The sequence below is a fragment of the Pelecanus crispus genome, chromosome 4 (assembly GCF_030463565.1).
Source record: "Pelecanus crispus isolate bPelCri1 chromosome 4, bPelCri1.pri, whole genome shotgun sequence".
Taxonomy (NCBI): Eukaryota; Metazoa; Chordata; class Aves; order Pelecaniformes; family Pelecanidae; genus Pelecanus; species Pelecanus crispus.
In genome coordinates this window covers 76,973,316-76,985,486 of record NC_134646.1, presented here as the reverse complement: position 1 = coordinate 76,985,486, position 12,171 = coordinate 76,973,316, and the positions used below count along the sequence as shown (strand labels likewise).

At 37.0% G+C, this 12,171-nt stretch overlaps 1 protein-coding gene across 9 annotated transcripts in view; it reads left to right on the top strand.

The window, feature by feature from the left end:
• The window catches only part of ADD1 (adducin 1), a 65,379-nt gene that overhangs the window by 31,635 nt on the left and 21,573 nt on the right, over nucleotides 1-12,171 (top strand). For all 9 annotated transcript variants that reach the window (XM_075709818.1, XM_075709812.1, XM_075709817.1 and 6 more), the window contains exons 2-9: nucleotides 1,092-1,304; nucleotides 2,586-2,748; nucleotides 3,900-4,051; nucleotides 7,253-7,333; nucleotides 9,106-9,255; nucleotides 10,251-10,394; nucleotides 10,506-10,604; nucleotides 10,975-11,151. In XM_075709818.1, the coding sequence (XP_075565933.1) occupies nucleotides 1,110-1,304; nucleotides 2,586-2,748; nucleotides 3,900-4,051; nucleotides 7,253-7,333; nucleotides 9,106-9,255; nucleotides 10,251-10,394; nucleotides 10,506-10,604; nucleotides 10,975-11,151 (1,161 nt within the window). In that variant the 5' untranslated portion in view covers nucleotides 1,092-1,109. The remainder of the gene's footprint in view (nucleotides 1-1,091; nucleotides 1,305-2,585; nucleotides 2,749-3,899; nucleotides 4,052-7,252; nucleotides 7,334-9,105; nucleotides 9,256-10,250; nucleotides 10,395-10,505; nucleotides 10,605-10,974; nucleotides 11,152-12,171) is intronic.

Sequence of the window (12,171 nt, the reverse complement as noted above, 5' to 3'; positions counted from 1 at the left end):
AGTTTGTGTTTGTGACATTTTGTTTAATCATGTATGATATGCAAAGAAAACAAATCCTTTCTGAAAAAAAATAATTTTAATTTGATGTTTCAGATAATCAGGAATCAGATGTTTTAGTGTCAAGGTATTGCAAGGGTGGCTTTATTGAACTGGTTGCTTGTCAGTGGAAGGTTTCAAAAAAAAAATGCTTTTGAAAAGCATTTTGGAATGAAGGTTCTGATACTGTGCCCAGAAAACTGGGATAATGTTACACAAAGGGGTTCTTGTGAGTGAAAGAAGGATGTGTGTATGAGCAATACCAGCTGAGTTTCAGCCTTTCTAGTAGACACATGAAATTGCTGATTACAACATGTAAAACTGAAATGAACCCTGGCCAGTGGGTGGGGGTTGTGTTTGTGAGCATGCTTTCCAGATTCCAAAACCCACATGCTAATGTAGTGATGCGCATGTTGAATGAACCTATAATAAATACATTTGTGAAAAGCATGCCTCAGGTTGTAGAGTCAGTATTTCCAAGTTTGTCTCCAGAAATGTGTTCGCAATCTAGGCATGTTTTGGTGGGGTTGATTCTTCATATTAATGAAAACGTGTAATATCCTATTTTCTGTAATGATTTAAATTCTGATTTATGAATATTCTTTTCATTATGTCTGCTTTAACTTTTCAAGTAAAAAAAATCTCAAAACAAAACCAGTAAGTTTAGACCTCATGTGTCTTGAACTTCTCTGTCATTGTCTGTGAGAAGGTTTGAAGGACTTCCGTGCTTCTGAAAATCAAGCTTTGTAGACAGCTTAAAGAAGTGGAGGTAGTTTAAATGGAAACTCTTGTATTATTTTTGTGTAGTATGTATGTATGTAGCATATTTGACTTTGCATATATGTTAGCCTACTTTTCTATTCTTGTATTATAAAATCTTTTTTCTCCTCTAAAATACTGCTATCCAATTATGTAAGCATGGTTGCTGTGTTTGGGAAGCCATGCTAATTTTAGATGGATTTGAACTGTTAGTCTGCAACAAAAACACGTTTGAAGTCCTTAATTATTTCCTTGCTTGATTTATTTTATTCCTTTTCTCTGCCCCTTCTTCATAGGTTCATTAAAACTGTGCTATGAATGGTGATTCTGGTGTGGGGGTGGTGACTTCACCACCTCCAACAACAGCCCCTCATAAAGAGAGGTATTTTGATCGAGTTGATGAAAATAATCCAGATTATTTGAGAGAGAGGAATATGGCACCTGACCTTCGCCAGGACTTTAACATGATGGAACAGAAGAAGAGAGTCTCCATGATTCTTCAAAGCCCAGTAAGAAAAGAAAATGCTCCATCTTTAAAGTAATAAATTTATTATCTCTATTTTTAATATCCCTATGGAATTGGAGAATTTTGTGGTATCTTAGAGCCATTTGATCTTTTTTCTGGTTGGCCTTTCTTCTAAACTGTCCTAATTGTAGCCTAATTTTTCCTCACATTGTTTGATTTTTTTGTTGTCTACTCATGAAGCAGCTCCTAAGTCCTACTTTCAGAATTCTCTGTGTAATTGTCAATGTTTTTTTCATATTGTCCATCTAGTTCTGGTCAGCCATTTTTTCACTTTGTTTCATACATTTAGTATTCATTTAAACATTTACATTAAGTAACTCTTCTAAGAGAAGCTTATACAAGGCAGCCCTGTGCTCAGTTTTTCATGCATGATGCTGACATATGAAATATTTTTATATATCTCTTTCTGAAAGCATGCAAAATAATAAACTATGAATGATTGAAATTTAATATTAAAGATGTTTCACTCAGGGGGAAAGTATACAAAACAAAATTTCTCTCATAACATTTGTTCCTTTTGTAATAACTGATGGGTGACTTTAGATACAAAACATTTCATGACATGACTTCATTAAGAATAGGGATGTAGTGGTATATTTACAGTTTTTCCACATGAAATCAACCTATTTTATTTAGATCCACTTAATGATTGGAATACTTTTCTTTCAGTGCAAATTTCAGTGTTCTTGTCAAAAGCAGCAGCTACCAGCAATAGTAAAAAAAATATTGTTTTCCTCCTTTCAAAGTTGAAACAAACAAAAAAAAAATCCAAAATCAAAACAAAAAGAAAAAAACAACCAGGAAAAAAGTAAACCACCCCTTGTTTAAACATATTTTAAAAATTCAATGTCTATTCCTTCCTGTGTTCCTGGATGCCTTCTTGGCTCTTGGTTCCCTGTGAGCCAGACTGATATTTTTCCTTCTCTTTTCTGGTTCTACTACTTTTCTTTTCATGTTTTGTGTTCAAGTTGATTGTACATTCCGCTCCTTCTTCCAGAAGTCCCTATTAGTAGGTTCAATGTACTTTGGTGTTACTTGAAGAGAGAATGCTGGAATTTCCATTCACAAAAAAATAAGTGACTCATATCATTGGAGCTCCCGAGAGGAACATTTTCAACTAACATTATGCAGCCAGTAATTCTGCCCTGAGCTGTTTTTCAGAAGAGGTATAGGATGTTTCCATCTGAGCGCTAAAAAGAAGCTGTGTATGAAAGGTTGAAGTTCATTTGAATATGTTTTACAATATGCGATGTCCTTTTGCTAGGCTTTTTGTGAAGAACTGGAATCTATGATTCAGGAACAATTTAAGAAGGGGAAGAACCCAACAGGTTTATTGGCTTTACAGCAGATTGCAGATTTCATGACAACAAATGTACCAAATGTCTACCCTGCAGCACCACAAGGCGGAATGGCTGCATTGAACATGAGTAAGTGCACCTTAATATATATTATTAGTTGTTTTTTTTTTTAAAGGCTTAAAATGAAGGCAGTGAATGAAATGAAAAGTGCTGTGGAGTTCAAATGCTATCCTGTTCTACTCACAAGAACATTGCAAACATAAAATAAATTGGTTAGTTTCTAATGCCACAGTGATATGTAATGTGATTCATGTATATAATTTATTTCACAAGCTGTTTCAAGTATGGTATCTTAATTGAAAAGTAAGCCTGATAAGTCAGCACTAGTAAAAAATTTAAAGATTTAAATATTGCTAATGCTTACCACATGGATTGCCTGCAGGCAAATGAAATGCTCATTAGTAGTCTAGTAACAGTGAAGGTCCTTAGAAACTAATTATTTTTGCCATTGAAATACTGTTTGCAGCTTTCTTCTGTGAAGCGAAGCTATAGACAAGAAACATCAGCAGGCAAAACAAAGAAGGAAAACAAAAATCAAAATGTGCAAATGCATGTACACACAGGTTTTGTGTTAAGATAATATAAATCCTTTCCTGTGCTCCAAAATAAATCTGTAGTTTAGACTGTAGCATGGCTTGGTTCTGCTTTATCACAGTTACTTTTAACCACATTTCTAATTGCACTGTAACTAGAACTACAGTATTTGTAATTATTTATCGTAATCCTCCTCTCTCTAGCTTGTACTTAATGTTTCCTAATTAAATGAACTTGTGTGCATCTTTTTAGATGTATAATTCTCCTTTTCAGGAATACCAAATAATATATCTCAAAAAGTGGAATATTTGGGATTACATTTTTCTGTTCACAATGAAGTTGTATTTTACAGCCAATCATTAGTTTGAGAGGAAAAAATATTTTGCTAAGGAATGCACTGTCACCTTAGCACTAATGAATATTAGGGAAGGAAATGAATGTTGAGTCTACTGAAGATAAATGACCTTGTCTGAGACTGTCATTGTATTTGTATAATATAAATTATGACATTATAGTAATTAAAGGTTGCTATCCGTTTCTTAGGTTCATATGTTGATATAAACTAGTAAGAACAACCAGTATAGTAGCGATGCCTGTTGTTAGGTTTTAACTGATGTTCAATGCAACCCCCCTCGTGGGTTTGGTGGTTTGGTTTGTTTTTTTTTTTAACCCCTTCTCCTTTTTAGGTCTTGGCATGGTGACACCAGTGAATGATCTGAGAGGATCAGATTCCATTGCTTATGAAAAAGGGGAGAAGTTGTTACGATGTAAATTGGCAGCTTTCTACAGATTAGCAGATCTCTTTGGCTGGTCTCAGCTTATTTACAATCATATAACAGTGAGTATTGAATCAGCAAATAACTGAACCAATTGTTTTAACATACAAGAGAATTGCTTCCCTCCCCCATCTATCATTTTCTCTTTGTGTGGAAGAGGAGCAAAGTGGTATTGAAAACAGTATAATAGTGAAGAGATTTGTCATTGCATCTCAAGAATAAGAACTGGAACAGCTTGGATGTCAGCTAGCATAGTCTGAATAGAGTCTTAAGAGAGTGTACATGAAAGTTCTTATGATGAAATTAAGATTCCCGCAAGACTCAGTCTTAGTATCTTAAATGCTTTGAATAATTGTATGTATTATTCTGCAAGGTCATGTCTTAGTTTTCTTGCTAAGTACTAAAATACCTTCTTATTAGTCATTCAGTTGAATTTTAGAATTCAAGGTACCAACCTTTTTGAAAAAGAAGCCATAGTATTTCTGGACATGAGTGAAATACTTAGCTTAATGCAGCATGCCAACAGTTTTCCTTGTGACTGAGTAATTGCTGGCATCCATAAAAATAATGACAAGGAGGTCAAATCAAGGAGGTTTTATATGCCAGAAGAATGATCAACATGAGTCTCATGAGTAAAGTCACAGCTGTGATGTGCAACCCAGTCAATTGTTTTCCTAACAGAGCTGAATTGTTTTTTTTTCTAACATAGTAGAGGTTGTCCTTTATGTATTTTCAGTTCTTCTAGTTGCAGTCTGAATGAGATAAGGTAATTTTATTATTACTGCTTTTTGAGATTTCAAGGTATATTATTTGTGAACCAGTGAAGATGATAAATCATATGGGTAGGCATAGGATCAAGGCAAAGTTGGTTAGATCGTTTGGCTCATTTGGTAAGGGAACATATCCAACATAATGGCTCTTGTAAACAACTCTGTGCCGCCCCTTGATTTTTCATACATGACAGGAGAATTGATTTTTGTAAAAGGGACATTAATGCAGTAAAAAGGTTGCTAGGCAGGCAGGTTTGGAGATGGCTTTCTAGTGTAAAGTTCAGCCCCTGGAATGTTTATGCGTTTAGCTTGAATGTAATGAAGAGCGACATGCCTTGGGAAGTGGTTAAGGCAAGGGCATGTGACAGGGGTGGAATGCCTCAAGTTTGCTTTCTTTGGGGGGGGGGGGGGGGGGGGGGGGACGGGGACATGCACACAGGAAGATTAGATAATGGTTATAGCAGTTGAGGTGGAAGACAGTTAAAGCACTTAGAGTATAAGATTCTGAAAGTATTTTAGACAGTTTTGAAGGGCAAAGTGGTACTGCAAAGCTCTTGGTTAATGGTTTGTCACTGGCAATCGCAATTCGTAGTTCACCCAACTTTTACGAACTCCTCCAGTGAATAGCATTCTCAAAGGTGACTAATAAATATAATTTACCTTCAGAAGCAGATATAGAACAAGGTTGTTATATTTACAAAATAGTCTTTGTTCTGTATACCCATACGTTAGTAGTGTGGTAGTAAGGCACTCCTTTGGAATGTGGTAAATGCCTACCACTTCATGCAGAGCTGGAGTTTGACTCCAGGTTTCCAGTTTTTTGTGAGGGGATGCTATAATTACTAGATGATTGTATTCAGCTTAAAAGCTGCCAGTGCACCTCTCCAGTAAGAGAAAAGGTACAACAGCCTTCTGTGAGGAGCATAAGCCTGGGTGTTTAGGGAGAAAGGAATTGTGAGGGTATGAGACCATATGCCAATCTGGGCATATCAGGGAATTGGGTGGAGTATCTTTGTTTTTCTGGATCCTTATCAAGCACTGATAGCTGCTTTGTGTGGATTTGTTCAGACTGGTGTAGTCCTGACGCAGAAGCAGAATTACAGAGCATCAAGAGCTTTCATGTCAAGTATAATAATGTAGAGTAAACTTGGGTGCCTCCAGGGTTAGGCAGAATTTGAAATTACAGGTTTACAGAAGGTACTCATCATTCACCAAGTCTTAGTTTGCTTTGAGGGCACGAGCTGTTTATTGGCTCTAATCCTAAAGTAAGGTGGTTTGTGAGTCTTGCTGCTTGTTTATCTTATGTTTGAGCTTTCTTATTAGCTTTTGGGGCATTTTGAATAATACCTGTTTGTGCATAAATAAGTAAAAGATATTCTAGATCATTTACAGTTCTATAATGGAGAACTATTTTGGTGATTCATAGTTCAAGTTAACCTGTGCTTAACTGGTACAGTTTAAGGCTCTTATGCTATAGCATGTTACCAGCTGGCTGTAAAGGAAGCTAGATTTGTGCTAGAAGCTTTTGGGATAACTGAATCCGACTATGTATTTTAGAAACTTTTTTCCCTGCACTAGAACTGTATCAAAGTATATATGTATTTAATGTTGCAAGTAGTAGAAGACATGAGGGAGCATAAAGTAGCTGCATCTCAGGGAAATGGAAAACTCATAAATAAATAAAATTTAAAAAAAAAAAAACACAAAAACTGGATAGACTAATAGCAAAATAGGGAGTTGTCTCATGTGTCCAGTAAAACGTTTGAAGCCTTTTAATTCTCCACTGAGAGACACCTAAGCTACCTAGCTGTCCTGGACTTTTCATTGTACAGACTTTAAGCAGATGCATCCTAAGATGTGAATGGTTTGAAGTCAGAATAATTTTTTGTATTATAAACTCCTGATTGTGTGAATTAGACAAAAGAGCAAAAACATAAGTGGGGGCTGGGATACTTGGTAAAAAACCTACAAGTGTGCTGTACTGCTCACAGATGTCTCACAGGGCACCAGCATCAGTGGTGAAACCCTTCTCAGCATCAAGATGTTTTAGATCTGTGGGCCAAATTCTTGTGTTTTCTCACACACTTCAATTTCATACCTTCTGTTTTACTAGGGCAGAAATACATTTGGAGTATAAACTCATTCTTCTAAAAACAACACTAACTTTTTTTTTCCCAGTTCTCTCAGTATTATTCCTTTTATCCACCGTAATCTAGTTGTCATTACCACAGGATCTAAGGATTTACTACTACCTTCCACCAATCTGAAGGACTCTGTCATGTATCTACCAGCTGGTTTTGTTCAGCATGAGTTCATTAGCTGTGCTGTATGTTGATTAGCTGTTGTGACATACATGACAGTCATACTGCATATGTTATAGGCATACTTGCCCATTCCATACTCAGGAAGAGAAAGTAACTTTCATGTTTTTGGACCTTTTTGTGTGCTTTAATAAAATATTCTTAATAACTTTGACTCTTGTTTTATCCTTAGGCCAGAGTAAATTCTGAGCAGGAGCACTTCCTCATTGTACCTTTTGGACTCCTCTATAGTGAAGTTACTGCATCTAGTCTGGTAAGCAATTACTGATTTTCAAAGCTGTATAATATGAATAGCTGAATCTGCTCTGTCTGTATATCTGTCACTGTTTAAATTCTGTCCTAGAGAATATTTTACTCTGTGTTACCTGTTTAGAATAGTTCTATTGAACATGGTTGCTTTTGGTACAGCTGAGGTATCTCTGAGGGAGATTTCTTTGCACATGTTCACCAGCAGGTGTCCTCCAGTTGATCTAGCTGTAAAAAGGAGCCAGGTCACTTGGATAGCTGATCACATCGTGCCCCTGAAAGCTGCTGACTGTTGAGTCAGGCTTGTCGAGGGAAACATGTTTCAGACATAAATGATGCACACCAATTACAATTTCAAGCCACTGTGTCAGATGCCCAATTTAGTTGCCATTGTTTGATGATGTAAGTAGCTGGGGGTGTAGATAAATTATGTTTTTGAGATCTAATGGTTGCAGTTGAAGACACTACTCCCTTAACTGTTAGCTAGTGGGAAGCATTTTGTGAGCATTTCTCTTTAGTCTACACGGCTGCTGAAGGCAACTTCAGTTAATGTGGTTGACTCCCTTGTGTTGAAACAAAAACTTTCACACTGTTCTTTCCACCTGGCTACTGTAAGGTAAGTAATCTCTAGCAGAGAGGTGAGGTAAGTACGTGCAGAGTAGTAACATTCAAACTTGTGTTGCTCTTGACACCTTAAGGTCCCAGTACTCCCCCCAGCTATCTGTAAAATTGGCTCTTTCATACATAACTCCACCTTAACCATCTGTAAAACTTTCATTGAAGAAGCTTATATGAAAAGGAATGGAGAAAACTGAGACCTGCCCTTCCTTGTTACTACAAGATTTTTAGAAGAGAAGAGGGTAAAGGGCCACGATGTGGGGGTATTTTTGTGTGTTTTGGTTTTGTTGGTTTGTGGTTTGTTTTTTTTTTAAGGTGTTCTGCTTTTATCTCTGTATCAGGAATGTAGGTACCTTGAGAATGAGGTTGCATGAAGGTAGCGAAATGCACACACACACACACATGCAGTAGAGAGCATGTTCACACAGAAAATAGCAAGCAGCAGGATTTAATAAGAAGATAGTCTACAGTGATAAGGCACGTAGCTTAGCCAGATGAGGATGCTGACCAGCAGCCTGCTTACACGACTGGCCCTTTATCGCCCCCTTCTCTCCATTTCTCCCACGCTTGTTCTTCCCTTCTCCACTTTGAAACTCCATTTTCTCCAATCTTGTTCTCTTCCAAATAAACAACCCATGCATAATTATGTTTTCCCTTTTATTCCAGTTTTGCTATGTCCATATCCAAATTTGGTATTTATCATATTATTACCTGGGCAATCTCAGCCTTACATGGTAGCAGTGATATGGTTACTTAAGTGCCGGCCTTTCAAGAACCTACTCCCCAAAAGGTCCCAATACTCCTCTTCAGGTATCTGTGAAGTTTGCAAGTTTCTTGCATAACTCCACTGTAACTCTCCGTGAAATGCAGCCATTTGTCACAGCACTGTCTGTAATTTTTGTCAGCTTCTTACACCGTTACCTGTTCCACGCAGCGATTTCTCGCATCATATCCAGTAGTTCCTGATGTCCTCTTCTGTTAGCTTAATCTCAAGCTGGGGCCCTGGTCACCTGCCTACAGCCTTACAGTGCACATTTTGACACTTGTTAAAATAAAATACTGAAAGAAATACAGTTTTAGAGCTTCAGTGGTAAATGCTGAATTAAATCAGATTTTTGGCAGTCTTGATTGATTTATGAAACTAATTCTTTTTGTTCCCAGGTTAAAATCAATATTCAGGGAGATGTAGTTGACCGTGGAAGCACTAACTTGGGAGTAAACCAAGCTGGTTTTACTTTGCATTCTGCAATTTACGCAGCTCGACCTGATGTTAAATGCATTGTTCATATTCATACACCAGCAGGGGCAGCGGTAAGCACAGTTTTTAGTTTGTCATCTGTCCTATTCTGCCCACCCCACCCAACCCGAAAATAGGTGGGTCCCCCTTAATCATAGATTTGCTTCACTTTTGAAGGGCACAAAGCCTTTAAATCTGCCTTCAAATATGTGGTTCTGTTTGAATCAATCAGATCCTCCTTCTTTAGTTATTACATGAGTGGTCAAACAGTGAATTGAGCTTTATAATTGGAAAATACATATTTCATATTTGTGTGCCTTTACCACAAAAGGCAATAACTCTTGACAGTGAGTCATAAGAGCTTTAGCATATTTTGTTGGCTTTGTAAAGCACAATTTATCAAGGTTTTCTTAAATATTTGAAACTTTTCCAATATTTCTCATTAGAGCAACTGGTTACAAGTCAGTTTTACCTCTTTGGAATTTTTTTGAGAGAGTCATCTGGTGACTCTATTTCAAAGTTCACATTCTGATTTTTTTTTTTTTTTAAACTGACTAACAGCAGTGATAGAATCATTTTAAGGATAAATTATCAGATTCCTAAAATTGTGAATTACAGAGTAGTCTTTAAAAATATTTTTTAACTTTACCCGCAGTGCTGTGGAATTACCTGTATCAAAGTTTGTCACTAAATTTCTTCTTGGGGGGGTGGTGGGGGGGGGGGAATCACTGAGTGGAGTGAAAGGAATGAAGGATGCAGTTGATTTGGGGGTTTGGTTTTTTTTTTTTTTTTCCCCCTGAGTCTTTTCATACTGGTGTTGACATCATATAAAAGCAGCCATACTGAGTCAGACCCAAGATCAACGTGACTTATGTATCCAATCCAAAAGTTGTGAAAAATTGAGGCTTTAGGGATAGAGTATAAGACCACTATGTATGTGCCTCGACACAGACACATACATATAATATATAAACATATTTTTATTATAATTTTTATCAGTATGATATTTTCTTTTTTTTCTGTTTTTGCTATTGCAAGAAATTAAGTCAGTTGTTTTAATATTTCTCAGGTTTCTGCAATGAAGTGTGGTCTCTTGCCAATTTCACCTGAAGCACTTTCTCTAGGGGAAGTAGCTTATCATGACTACCATGGTATTTTAGTGGATGATGAAGAAAAGGTGGTTATTCAGAAAAATTTGGGGCCTAAAAGCAAGGTCAGTATTTACACCTGGAATTAAAGAAAAGTGTGGGAGGTATGTTCTTTAATCAAGAGCAAGAAACCACTTGCCTTACTGTTGTTAACTTTCTTTGCATTGTCTCTCTAGGTCCTTATTCTCAGAAACCATGGCTTAGTATCAGTTGGAGAGACTGTTGAGGAGGCTTTCTACTATATTCATAATCTAGTGCTTGCCTGCGAGATTCAAGTAAGAATTTTAGTATGTTATGTAATAATACAGTCTACTGTATTAACCTTCAAACAGATCAATAGTTGCACACTTTGGTTAAACTCTTGATCTAAACTAACATGGTGATCTGTGTAATCATTATATTATGCGAGGACATCCAAATCATTGGTTTAACCATCAGTATTCAAATACTGTATTGGAACCATCAATTTGATATATACTGCCTATTAAAACAGAGGTATTTTCAAAGCCGTAAGACAACTTTTCTACAAGCATGTTAATTTATTTAGCTTTAAAATGAAGTAGATGTCTTCTGTTTTGATGATGTCAATTTTTTTGGGGGGGGTCCCCCCCCAAGAAACTAAAAGATTACTTTATTGTTTTTAAGGTACGTACCCTGGCCAGTGCAGGTGGACCTGACAATTTAGTGCTTTTAGATCCCGGAAAATATAAAGCCAAGTCTCGTTCCCCTGAGTCTCCAGCAGGTGAGGGTACTGTATCCCATCCAAAATGGCAGATTGGCGAACAGGAATTTGAAGCTCTTATGCGAATGCTCGATAATCTGGTAAGGCAGGTGTTTTTGTCTAATTGTTTCATATGATAATGTATAAAAAACTTTAAAAGCTGCAATAAGGAACATTAGTAAAGAATGGGCTGCATGTAGGGATAGTTTATACAACCTGCAGCCTGTTCTTTCCCAAAGGTTAAGGGCCCTCAGAGGAGGAGACATCACGAAAAGCATCGTAGAATTCTTCAGGTGTCCTTTGTACAGATAGCAGATTTCCTTCTGTATTCATAATCTGGTAGTTATTGGTGAGATCAGAGGGGATCCTTGTGTGATTTGGCACTTCCAAATTGAGAGTACTGTTGTGCTTGCTACTCCTTACTCTGTGTCCTCCCCTCCCAAAATGTGTAAAACAGCATTCATGTTCTGTCAGGTGCAGGGTCCGGCATGATTTGACTTCGTAAGACTCTAACAGAACCTAGAAGAGCTCAAAAGACAGGCTTCAAATAAATAAATAGTCCTCAGATAAAATGGTTTCAGTAAAATCCCATCTGTAATGAATGGCCAACTACCAACGTTTGCTCTCCAGCTTTAATGGGAAAGATGATACCTTTCTTGTCAGAAGGCTCCAACTGGTGACTGTAGACAGTGGTAACGAACACATTAAAAAAACAAGTTACTGTAATCTTCAGACATAGTCTTCTGATTTGTGATTTAATTCATCTTTTTCCTTTGTAGACTTAACTGTGGTCTTCACGGTTATGTGATGCATGTGCCCCTGACAGGATCCGCACTGATGATATCTTAAAACACTATCCATCTCATCTACTATGTAGTAAATAACTAGGTTTTTTCCCCCCTTAGATTAGTGTCCTGTCTGTAGTATGAAAAAAAACCCCAAACACCTAGCTTCTGAATGAGTGTATATGTAGGCAATTACCTCAAAGTACACATACTTTAAATGCACCCCAAATTCACACTTAGCTTGCCTTGTTGGCAGTTTAATCACATACACTGTTGTCCATGTCCAAAAGAGAGGGCAGGATTGATAATTTAACCGATAGCTATTGCTACAACGTA